The 12,893-nt window shown below is 33.2% G+C and overlaps 1 protein-coding gene across 2 annotated transcripts in view; it reads left to right on the top strand.

The window, feature by feature from the left end:
- The window catches only part of Ap3b1 (adaptor related protein complex 3 subunit beta 1), a 239,841-nt gene that overhangs the window by 82,447 nt on the left and 144,501 nt on the right, over nt 1–12,893 (top strand). For both annotated transcript variants that reach the window (XM_005328985.4, XM_040271866.2), the window contains exon 8: nt 9,945–10,100. In XM_005328985.4, the coding sequence (XP_005329042.1) occupies nt 9,945–10,100 (156 nt within the window). The remainder of the gene's footprint in view (nt 1–9,944; nt 10,101–12,893) is intronic.

Genomic DNA, 12,893 nt, shown 5'->3' with positions numbered 1-12,893 from the left:
TCATGATAAATTTTACTTTAATTTTATTTCATGATTTGTGATTGAATGAAAGCTACTCTAAAATGCATTGAGCTTAACAAAAAGTGATACTTAAAAAAATTTACAGCATTAAGTGTAGATTAGTTTTCAAATAATTAAAGTACTTATTTATCATGTCTTGGAACCCTTAGCCCTAAGTCTGACATGTGTCTTGAGCATATTTATTTCAGAGAAATTTGAAATATGTTTTATGTAGATCCTCCAGATTGCTCAGTAACAAAGTTTGGAAACTATTGTATTCAGAAAGCTTGTTTCTTACATACTAGAGCTGAACATGAAGTCATAAGAAATGAGAAGTGTTGTGGGCAATTGAACACTGTGAATTTTCATAGTGGCTCAACCCAAAGTTACTGTGCACAGGTGTTTCCATAATTGTGATGTATTGGGGGAGATTTAGTGTTCAATGGTCCTCAAATCCACACATCCACCTGTGTGGTATGGTGGTTACTGGGCTGTATTATAAAACATGTAAGGTGAATAGCATAGCGGTTTCCTCACAAAAGAAAAAAAAAATCTCAAAGCAGTATTCACACTTTGTATTCTTTTACATAGAACTGAATTTGGGGGAAGAAGACTTGACTTTTTTTTCTTCTTTCAGAAAAAAGTTGAAAGTTTTATTAAACGTGAAAAAGTTATTTTGTGTGAATTCATTTTTGATAATATGTGCTTTCCATATCAATAGCTAACTTTTCTAAGTGTTTATGATGCTGTTAATTACTTAGTCTTATCTATTGGGTTAGTCATATCTAACCCAATAAAAGAGAGAGGAATCTCTAATATGCCTCTGTGGTATTTGTGATGGAGTGAATGTTTGCATTACTTCCAGCTTTATGTTAAAGCCCTAATTCTCAATGTGATGGTATTTAGCCTTTGAGAACTAATTAGGTTTAAGACGACCTCATGATGGAAGTAGTGTCCTTAGAAGAATAGACATCAGAGAGCTTGCTTTACTCTTTCCACTATGTGAAGTGGCTGTTTTCCAGCCAGGAGATGTTCTTCATTTGCTATCACTCTCTGGTAACTTTTTGTAACAGTCTGAAATGACTAATATAGTATCTCAGATTACATGGTATATCAGTCAGCTTTTCATCTGTGGCCAGACTACCTGACAAGATAAACTTAGAAGAAGAAAAATTTTATTTTGGCACATGGTTTCATAGATCAGATCATGGTAGGCTCTGTTTGCTCTGGAACTGAGGTGGAGCAGAACATTATGGTGGAAGGGTGCAAGAAAGTTGCTCAGCTCATAGCAGCCAGAAAGATGGTGGTGGGGGTGTGCAAAAGGGCGAGAAAAGGGAAGAGAGAATAAATAAGAAGAAGGTAAACTCTTCTGGGGCATGCCTCCAATGACTTACTCCTCCAAATAGGTCCTACCTCGAAGTAGTCCATCTAGCTGTCAACGGATTAATCCATAAAGTGGGTTAATCCCATCAAATAGATCATGTTTTTAACACATAGGCTTTTAGGGGACATTTCAAATACAGATCATAACATATGGGAGTGTCACGATGGGTTCTCCTGAATCACTTTTAATAAGGCACACTGGGTATGGAGGTGCACACCTGTAATCCCAGTGACCGAGGAGGCTGAAACAGAAGGATTCCAAGTTTGAGGCTAGCCTCAGTAACTTAGTGAAGCCCTCAGCAACTTAGTGGGGACTTGTCTCAAAATTTAAAAAAAAAAAAAAAAGGAGAGGGGCAGGGAATGTGGCTCAGTGATAATGTACCCCTGTATTAAATCCCTAGTACCAAAACCAAAAAATCTAAAACAAAATATTAAGGCATATTCTAAAATACCCACCTGTCTATAGCAATTGTTTTGTCCTGTCTTAAGGATAGCTGCAGCCCTTCTGACTATCTTGGAATTCAGAAATCAAGTGGGTACATTCAGTGTGATCTAATTGACTGTTATAAATGCCAGGATAATAAAGGAGACAAGAATATTCAATCCTGATTTCAAGTTCTAGCCCCTTCACTTTTAATCTTTGTGACTATTAAGAATTCATGTAAATTGTCTGCCCCTTAGTTCTTTCATTAATGAAAAAGATAGTAAATACCTGCTTTGTAAATTTCATGGAGTTATAGAAAGGATTCAGAGGTTTTTGTGAAAATGTTTATTAAAGATTACCTCAGCCCCACTATTATTTTTACTAAGTCTAGTGTTACTGGTCACATGTTGCAGAAGTGTGTATATTTCAAAAATATTTTATCCTTTTATCAACTTTTAGATACAAGCAAATTTTGCTGTGTGCAGTTTTAGCTTTTCTCTGTTATTCATTATGAACTGACAAATACACCGTAGTTTATGATTAAGTGTTAGCAAATCCATTCAGATTAAATGACCATCTCCTTGTGTCTTAATATTCCTCTAAAAAACAAAGATTATTTAAGAGTATAAAATTGTGGGTTCAAATACCGACTTACTGCAGTGTCTGTGAACATTTGTATTTGAACTTCAGGCACAAAATCTATAGACAGTATTACTACTTATGATACTTATCATTTCAAATTTTTAAAATATTTCTTAAATCTATATAATAGTACTTTAAGGCTATATAAAGAGTATCTTTTCCAAAATTTTGTAGAGTAAAATGGATTTTTTTGCCTTCATAAAACTTATATTTAATGTAACAACATTTCTGTCACCTCAAGGTGAATATTTTAGAGCAAAATGAAAGCTGTGTTTATTCAGTTTCTTCTCCCAACATTTGAGTGGCACAGTTGAGTGGAGGGAGACCCATATGACATGGATTCAGATATATTAAATTCACCATTTTTAAAAATATGCTTTAAAAAAATTAAGAACATTTATAGGTACAGAGTTGAAAACATAGCAGTTTCCTACAAATGCTAAACCTCCACCTTCTTAACATGTTAAAAACAATCAGTGAACCTACATTAAAACATTTTTTATTACCCAAAACCCATAGTTTATACTACAGTTCATACTTGATATTTTACATCCTATGGATTTTGGCAGGTATATGATGACATGGATACTCCATTGTTTTTTTCATGGAATAGTTTTGTTATCCTCATAGTCTTCTGTGCTTTGCCCATTCATGGCTCCCTCCTGCCTAACCCATCCTAATGGGTGTGTACTATTCTATTATCATTTCATTTTGCAGTTTGCTCATGATATAAGACTTAGAATATCTTGTATGCTTATTTGCCATCTGTGTATTTTTTGGTGAGGTGTTTGTTTAGGTATTTAGCTCATTTAAAAAATTGTACTACCTGTTTACTGTTCTCAAGGTTTAAGGGTTCTTGGTTTATTTTGAGTAATTGTTCTTTTTTAAAAAAAAAATTTTAGTTGTTGATAGATCTTTATTTTATTTATTGGTATGTGGTGCTGAGAATCGAACCAGTGCCTCACACATGCCAGGTAAATGTACTACCACTGAGCCACAGCCCCTGGTAATTGCTCTTTATCATGTGGATCTTTTGTAAATATTTTCTCTTTTTTTGTAGACTTGCTCCTAATTCTCTTGACCTTGTCTTTTTCAGACACAAAGTTTTTAATTAAGACCAGCTTATCAAATGTTTCTTTCACAGGTCGTACCTTTGGTGTTGTATCTAGAAACTGCCATATTCAAGTTCATCTAGATTTTCTTCTGTACTATCCTCTAGAAGTTTATAGTTTTATGTTTTTTTTTTAAAGAGAGAGGAGAGAGAGAGAGAGAGAGAGAGAGAGAGAGAGAGAGAGAAATTTTAATATTTATTTTTTTTAGTTCTCGGCAGACACAACATCTTTGTTGGTATGTGGTGCTGAGGATCTAACCCGGGCCGCACGCATGCCAGGCGAGCGCGCTACCTCTTGAGCCACATCCCCAGCCCCCATATAGTTTTATGTTTTACGTTTTTATCTGTGGTCCATTTTGGGTTAATTTTTTGTGAAAATAATTAGGTGTGTGTCCAGATTCATTTTTTTACATGTGGGTATCCAATTGTCCCAGCAATATTTGTTTAAAAGATTTGTCTTTTTCTTCATTGTGTTATCTTGGCTCTTTTTGTGAATGTAGTTGACTATTTGTATCAATCTATTTCTGGGCTTTCTATTCTGTTCTACTGACATTTTTATATATTCCTCTAGTAATACCACACTGTCTTGATTGCTGGAGTTTTATAATAAGAATTTGAAGTTAATCTCTTGTGTTTTCAATTCTAGAAAAATTTAAACACACAACAGTAAGGCTAATGATGTAATGAATGCCTGTACACATATCATGTGGGTTCATAGTGTATCAATTCATGGCTGCTTTTGTTTCAGCTTAACCTCCATAACACTCCCAGATTTCATATAAAATTCTAGATAAATAATTTCATCTATATCTATTTGAGATTGTATTTCTAAAATCATCTTTACAGAAACCAGAGTTTTTTCTGTGAGTTGGTTCTTATTTTCCACGTGGAAGAATTTAAAGCAGGTTTTTTCCTAATCCACTTTGATGGGTATTTTTAAGATATATGGAAAAATTATAGTCTGTTGTACATAATATACTTTCATTTCATAATGTATTTTTTAATATTTATTTTTTAGTTATAGGTGGACACAATATATTTATTTCTGGTGAGTGCTTTACCTCTGAGCCACAACCTCAGCCCTTCATAATGTATTTTAAAACAGAAAAATAAACTGCCGATTTATAAATGGAACATTTTATACTGATTTTATTAAGCAGTTTTATTGCATCTATTTTGGGGATTTGTTTTCTCATTATAAATGGAACTCCTTATCTAATCATTCAATACATGAATACATTGGGAGACACTTTTAATTCTGTATAGGCTGTTGGAGATGCACATCACCTTGGAGTATGGAAGTGATGCTGCCATAGAACCGCATTCCAGACCTTCAATACTTATTCATGTGTTATCATAGTTACTATTTAAAATTCTTTTGTAGGGAAGATTTATCCTTTCTCACCCATTTGCTTGATAGTCAAGTCACTTGTTTATATCAGTATGAACTTATAGATAACTTTTATTCGAGGTTATGATTAATATTATTGTTATTTACTTTTATTGCTCAAAGATTTCAGCTTTGCCTTTGGAAGTGTTTTTGTTTATTAAAATACTTGATAAGCTAGGTTAATTCTGATTGCCTTAGCTCTAGAACCAATTTTTCAAAGTATAAAAGATAGGATTTATGGATTATTGGTAATGTTTTCTGTATCAGTCAGATTTCAATCAAATGGTTCTAGTCCTGGAATAGAAATGTCAGTATTACATGGGAGGAAAGCTGGCATTGCTGAGTGATTGTATAGTTTAGAAAAATTGCCACATTATAAAAAACTATAATATTAATAAAATTTTATGATTAATACCATAATTAATCATGAAATAATAATATTTATTAATTAATAATTAAAATATTTTAATTATTACCAGCTAGAAATTTCATGTGGGATAATGCCTTATTTTATTAGGATCAATAGAAATAACAAATGTAATAATTGACCCTTTTTTGGATTTTATTTTATTTATTCTAATTTGTTATATATGACAACAGAATGCAATTCAGTTCATATTACGCAAATAGAGCACAATTTTTCATGTCTCTGGTTGAACACAAAGTAGAGTCACACCATTCGTGTTTTCATACATGTACTTAAGGTAATGATGTTCATCTCATTCCACCATCTTTTCTAGGCCCCTGCCTACTCTTTTCCCCTCCCCTTTGCCCTATCTAAAGTTTATCTATTCCTCCCATGTTCCCCCACATCCCCACTACGAATCAGCATCCTTATGTCCGAGAAGACATTCAGCATTTGTTTTTTGGGGATTTGTTTACTTCACTTAGCATGATATTCTCTAACTCCTTCAATTTACCTACAAATACTGTAATTTTATTGTCTTTTAATGCTGAGTAATATTCCATTGTATCTATCTACCACATTTTTCTTTATCCATTCATGTAATGGAAGACATCTAGGTTGGATCCACAGTTTAGCTATTGTGAATTGTGCTGCTATAAATATTGATGTGGTTGTGTCCCTGTAGTATGCTGTTTTTAAGTCCTTTGGGTATAAACCAAGAAATGAGATAGCTGGGATGAATGGTGATTTCATTCCCAGTATTCCAAAGAATCTCCATACTGCTTTCCATATTGGCTGCACCTATTTGCAGTTCCATCAGCCATGAGGAGTGTGCCTTTTCCCCCACATCCTCATTAATACTTATTGTTGTTTGTCTTCATAATAGTTGCCACTCTGACTGGAAAGAGATGAAATCTTAGAGTAGTTTTGATTTGCATTTCTCTAATTGCTAGAGATGTTGAACATTTTTCATATATTTGTTGATTGATTGTATATCATTTTCTGAGAAGTGTCTCTTCAGTTCCTTGGCTCATTATTGACTGAGTTATTTGGTTTTTTGGAGTTAAGATTTTTGAGTTCTTTATATATCCTAGAGATTAGTGTTCTCTCTGATGTGCATATGGTAAAATTTGCTCCCATTCTGTATGGTTTCTATTCACTTCACTCATTGTTTCTTTTGCTGAGAAGAAGCTTTTGAGTTTGAATCCATCCCATTTATTGATTCTTGGTTTTAATTCTTGTGCTATAGGAGTCTTATTAAGGAAGTTGGGGCCTAATCTGACATGATGGAGATTTTGGCCTACTTTTTCTTGTATTAGGCACCAGGTAATTGGCCCTTTTTTAACCTTTCAAGTGTTAATATTTCTAAAACACATTTCTCTTTTCCTATCCCTTGACAATGGAAATATAATTTAATCTTTATTTCTTTTTTAAGTTTTGCCCTTTATTATCTATGTGCTAAGAATCTAAACTATCAACATGTTTAAAATAATATGTATAAAGTACTCTGGAAAAGGGATTAATTCATAGAACAATGTATAAAAGTTTTATAATAGCTATGTATTAGGAGCCTTTATACTTAGTTCCAAATTCATAGATGTATAATTGAGACTGTTTAATATCAATCTCTACATAAGAAATATAAAGTATAGAATAAGTTCTGAAGATTAAACAGTTCTACTAAAACTATAATTTCTGAAATATTGCTTTCAAATATACATTAGGGATATATTGAAATTGGTTCATCTCTCTTTTATGTTTATGAAATATGGTTAACATATGAAGTAGAGTCAATGGAAACTTCTGCCTATGGCTTCAAAGTCTGTAAAACTCATTTGTTTTTACTTTTAAGCAGACTAATCATTTTTAATAATATATCATTTACCTTACTTGCTTAACCAGCACCACTTTTTCTATTTCTGATTAAGGGGAAAGTAAAATTTATTCCATCATATATATACTATATTACTTGAGAGTGATTTTTTAAAAACACTATCCAAAATTCTTCAAGGTATAAACTTTGGGTTTTCCATTTAATGTATTTAAATGTTCAGTCTATTTTCTCTAAGAGTTCAGAAATCTTCTGATTAAGTCAGAAGTATTCCATAGGTAGAATCAGTCAAGTTGAAATTTTAAAAAGATTGCCAAATTTAATTAACTCTATAATCACTTGCTGGAGTTATAGCCCTTCATATAAAAATGATATATGAATTGATACAAACTTTTCTGTAAAAATTGTACTGGGTTGAATTCCCTGCCCAAAGTTGAATCTTATCACTTAATTCCTTGAACATATTAACTATAGTCTATCATAGTTCAGGCTAGTATAACAAAAGTATCCTAAACTTGGATTTAAACAACAAACATTATTTCAGTTGTGTAGATTCAAATCTAATATCCAGGTGCTGACAGCTGTGATGTCTGATAAGGGTCTGCTTTTTGATTCAGAGGTGGCCATCTTCTAGCTCTGTTCTCACATGGTGGAAAGAGGGTGAGAGCTCTCTGGGGTTGATTTTGAGGAGGTACTAATCCCACTCATGACTTATTACCTCCCCAGAGTCCTATCTTATAATACCATCATACTGGGGATTAGGGTTTCAATATATGAATTTTAGGTGGTCACAAGAATTCAGTTTATAACATAGTCCATTTTTAGAAATTCCCCTGATTATCCTCTTCTAGATTGTTTGTATGTTTTTATTCTCTTTGTTTCTCTTGGTTTATATTCATTTAATTAACTTTTTTCTTACAATATAAACAACAATAAGTGTTTATGAGGATGTGGGGGAAAAGGCACACTCCTACATTGCTGGTGGGACTGCAAATTGGTGCAGCCAATATGGAAAGCAGTATGGAGATTCCTTGGAAAACTTGGAATGGAACCACCATTTGACTCAGCTATCCCACTCCTCGGTCTATACCCAAAGGACTTAAAAACAGCATACTACAGGGACACAACCACATCAGTGTTTATAGCAGCACAATTCACAATAGCTAAACTGTGGATCCAACCTAGATGCCCTTCATTACATGAATGGATAAAGAAAAATGTGGTATATAGATACAATGGAATATTACTCAGTATTAAAAGAGAATAAAATCATGGCATTTGCAGGTAAATGGATGAAGCTGGAGAATGTAATGCTAAGTGAAATTAGCTAATCCCCCAAAACCAAATGCCTAATGATTTCTCTGATTTAAGGATGCTGATCCATAATATGCTGTGTGGGGGGGGATGGGAGGATTAAATGAACTCTACATAGGGCAAAGGGGAAAAGGGGAGGGAGGAAAAGAGAGGGGGTATAGGGGTAGGAAAGACCATGGAATGTGATGGTCATCATTACCCTAAGTATATGTAAGAAGACGCGAAGGATGTGACTATACTTTGTGTACAACCAGAGATACGAAAAATTGTGTTCTATATGTGTAATATGAATTGTAATGCATTCTGTTGTCATATATAACAAATCAAAATTTAAAAAAGAAATATATACAGAAAAATGCATGCATTAGAAGCAAAACAGAAATTAGCATTATACTTCAGAAGACCCCTCTTGCCTTCACTTAATATCTTGCTTTTCCTCCAAAATGGAAACAGTATTCTGACCCTTAATGATACCACTGTTTCCTTCTTGATAAATGATTGAACTACTTTGAAGTTTTAGATGATGGATTTTGGTCTGCTAATGGCATGGTGCTAGGTAAGGGAATCTGCAATCCTCGGTTGTGGACTGAGCTGATGATTCAAAGCTGATCTTCAGTCTGATCAACTCTGCTCCTTACGATGTAGACTCTTTAACTTTTAAACCAAAAACTAGGAGAGTTAGTAAAATTGTCCTTTTGGTGAATCTGAAGCTGCAGTTTTTATTTCTGTATTTTTGTGTGTCTACTGAAAGCTCTGCTCAGGTTTTAGGTCACTCATCTTTCTCTTATGTAACTAACACATGCTTTTTAGAGGAAAGCAATTTCCAAGGCCTGTTGTATGTGTGAATTTATAAGTTCTGTGTTGCTTTCTTTTTATTTTGGGGAAGAAGGTGTACTTAATAATCTAAAACAAAAGCCTAGAATCAACTCCTATGGGTATTCATAAATCTCTAAGACTTTTTCATGACAACTCAGGAACTCACTTAATCACTAGTTCTTACCTGTTAAGCTTTATTATTGTTTCTTTTATGTTACTAATCAAAAAATGCTCCTCTTTTTTTCTGACTCTTTGATCTAGTTACAGAGTGATTAACAATTTATGGAAATGGTTTTTGGTTTCAGTTATTCTCATGTTGTAAGTCTTTTTAAAATCTTATGGTCCATTGTTCCCTTTGAGCTATATGGGAATTTCTATGGGAATTTAATATTCAAAGATTTGCTCTGTATAAAATAAAAGCATTTTAGCACAAAATGGCAGTTAATGTGTTATATAACATATGAGAAAAAAACCAAAGCATTTATTCCATATAGGTTGTATAATACTTTTAAATTACCCCCAAAGTAGAATGTTATTATGAAAAAAAAATTAAAGTTTTCTTTGAATGTAATACTTAGGCTGTTCAAAGTCTGAACTAATCTTAGGATTGGATATTTTTCCTTGTAGGATGATGGTCTAGAAGACAATGAAAAGAATTTTTATGAATCTGATGATGAACTGAAGGAAAAGACTGAAGACAGGAAGAAGCCATATTCTATGGATCCAGACCATAGACTCTTAATTAGAAATACAAAGCCTTTACTTCAGAGCAGGAATGCAGCGGTATGTTAAAACCCATATAAGAAATAATTTACAGGTTTTTTAAAAATAGTGATTAAAAGCATGTAAATTCAGTAATCACATCTGAGCATGCTAATAGAACATTTATTATTTATTTATTTACAAGCCCAGCACACATAATGGATAGTTGGAAATATAGCATGGCATATGAGGTACAGATTAGAGACCTAATTTCTGAGAGGTACTACCTCATCATATTTCAGCCTTCACTGTTTCCAGGTATGCAAAATTAGGTTTGGATGAGAATACCTAGTTTAATTGTTGTTGACCTAATAGACTTCATTACTTTTTTTTTGGTTTTGTGAATTGTCTTTTCCTAAGAGCTCAAGCTGCTTCTCTATTGATTAGATTATATCTTTAATCCTTATACAAGGAGTATGTATATTTCTCATTCTCTCATGCCTGAGAGTAGTAGATCTAATATTAGTCCCTAATTTTTGTATCTACCTGGAAGAAAACTTAAGACACAAAGTATAACAGAAATTATCCCTCACACCTAGTAAACTTAAATTGGTAGTGATAAAATTAAAACTCACCTTTATTTGGGTTTTAAGGGCTTTTTTGTTTGACACCTTTTGATTTTAAATAATGTTTTATATTTTAGAAGAATACTTGTATACAGTAGAAAATTAGAAGGCATAGACTAGAAAAATTAACAAATAAAGAAAAGACAGAGAAAAGCATTTGGTGCATTTTCTCCTGAATCTTTTTGTCTTCATAAATATACATGTATTTACATATACGGGTATGTGTATTTTTTTAATTAACCAAGATAAAAATCACATTGTCCACAGTTTTGTTTATTTGTTTATTTTTTTAAGCAGTACTGGAGGTTGAACTACTGAGGTGCTTCCCAAACTCTATTTATTGTTTTTTAATTTTTGTTTTATTTTTAATTTTCTAATTAGTTATATAAGAGCAGAATGCAATACAATTCATACTACACAAATAGAGCATAATTTTTCATGTCTTTGTACACAAAGTAGAGTCACACCATTCGTGTTTTCATACATGTACTTAGGATAATGATGTTCATCTTATTCCACCATATTTTCTAGCCCCGTGCCCCCTCCTTGCCCCTGCCTCACCTTTTCCCTATCTAAAGTTCATCTTGTCCTCCCACTTTGCTCTCCCCATCCCCATTATGAATCTGCCTTCTGTATCAGAGAAAACATTAGGCATTTGGTTTTTGGGGATTGGCCTATTTCACTTAACATTATATTCTCCAACTCTATCTATTTACCTGCAAATGACATGTAATATTCCATTGTATATACATACCACATTTTTTTAAATCTATTCATCTACTGAGGGTCATCTAGGTTCGTTCCACTGTGAATTGTGCTGCTATAAACATTGATGTGGTTGTGTCCCTGTAGTAAGCTGTTTATAAGTCCTTCGGGTATAAACCAAGGAGTGGGATAGCTGGGTCAAATGGTGGTTTCATTTCCAAGGAATCTCCATACTGCTTTCCAGATTGGTTGATTTTGAGACAGTGTCTTGCTAAATTGTCTAGGCTGGCCCAGAATTTGCCATCTTCCTGCCTCAGCCTCATGACTTAATGTGATTACAGGCATGCTCCACTGTATCTGGTTGTACACAGTATTTTTTAATTTTTTTCTTTTCTAGCCAGTCTTTATTACCTTTCTGTTTCAATGAAATTTCATTACAATTCATGCTGGTTGATTCTAATTATCCTTTAAAATCAACTGAGCTATATCCCCAGGTCACTAAATAAATAATAAATAAATAAAGCACAAAACAATAACTTGAATCTGTTAAGCCTTTAGATACATTTAATAGTAAAGACGGGGTATGAAAGAAAAAAACGAAATGAAACAATAAAAGAAGCAGTCAGAAAAACCGAGAAGGACACTGCAAGACTTTAGAGGCTTTAAAAGATAGAACAATTAGATACAAGTTCTGATTGTTTATCGAAACCATCATATTTAAATGAGATTTTGTAATTGAAATACTTACTGATATTCTTATGGTAAACATGTAGAGATAGTTTGCACTTTTTGTCCTCATATTTTTTGAGTTCCCTGCTTATTTGATGATGTGTCATCAATAGAGAGACAGTTTCTTTTTCCCCCAGTATATTTTGGTACCTTGTTTTTTGATGCTGCTAAATGTAAGTCAAGGCTAATTTTTTAAAAGAATTGTAAGTAGAGTTTTTAATAAGCTTATTCTCTAGTTTGCAGAGACTTTGAGAATTTGTTCCAGGAAACTTAGTGCTGTATAGATTGAAGATAGATACAGGAAGCAGAATATTAGGAGACTATTCTAATAGTCTAAGTAAAATGATAGCAGCACGAATAGTTAAGAATAGGAAAGTGAGCCAGGTGTTGTGGTGCTTGCCTCTAATCCCAGTGATTTAGGAGGCTGAGGCAAGAGGATTGCAAATTCGAGGCCAGTCTCTGCAACTTAGCAAGAATAAAATAAATAAAAATCAAAAAGGAAAGAGGATGTAACTCAATACTGAAGTGCCCCTGGGTTCAATTCCCAGTACAAAAAAAAAGGGGGGGGGCATAGGAAAGTGCTTATAGCATGTACTTTATTAAGAGTATGCATAATGTGACTGGAAAATGTAGAAGGCCTGTATGGTTATTTTAGTCCTTCTAGAATTTGGAGCTTTCTTCTAGATGTTTTACAAATTAGCCTGTACATTTTAAATCCTGACTATTGAATCTTTAAGCTTGGATTTATAAATACTGAGGAAATCTTTTAGGATTTGGGCACAGTCTACCCAATATATGAGAACAGATAATATAT

The sequence above is a fragment of the Ictidomys tridecemlineatus genome, chromosome 1 (genome assembly GCF_052094955.1).
Source record: "Ictidomys tridecemlineatus isolate mIctTri1 chromosome 1, mIctTri1.hap1, whole genome shotgun sequence".
Taxonomy (NCBI): Eukaryota; Metazoa; Chordata; class Mammalia; order Rodentia; family Sciuridae; genus Ictidomys; species Ictidomys tridecemlineatus.
The sequence above is the reverse complement of the archived record's forward strand: the minus strand, read 5'-3'. Positions and strand labels throughout refer to the sequence as shown.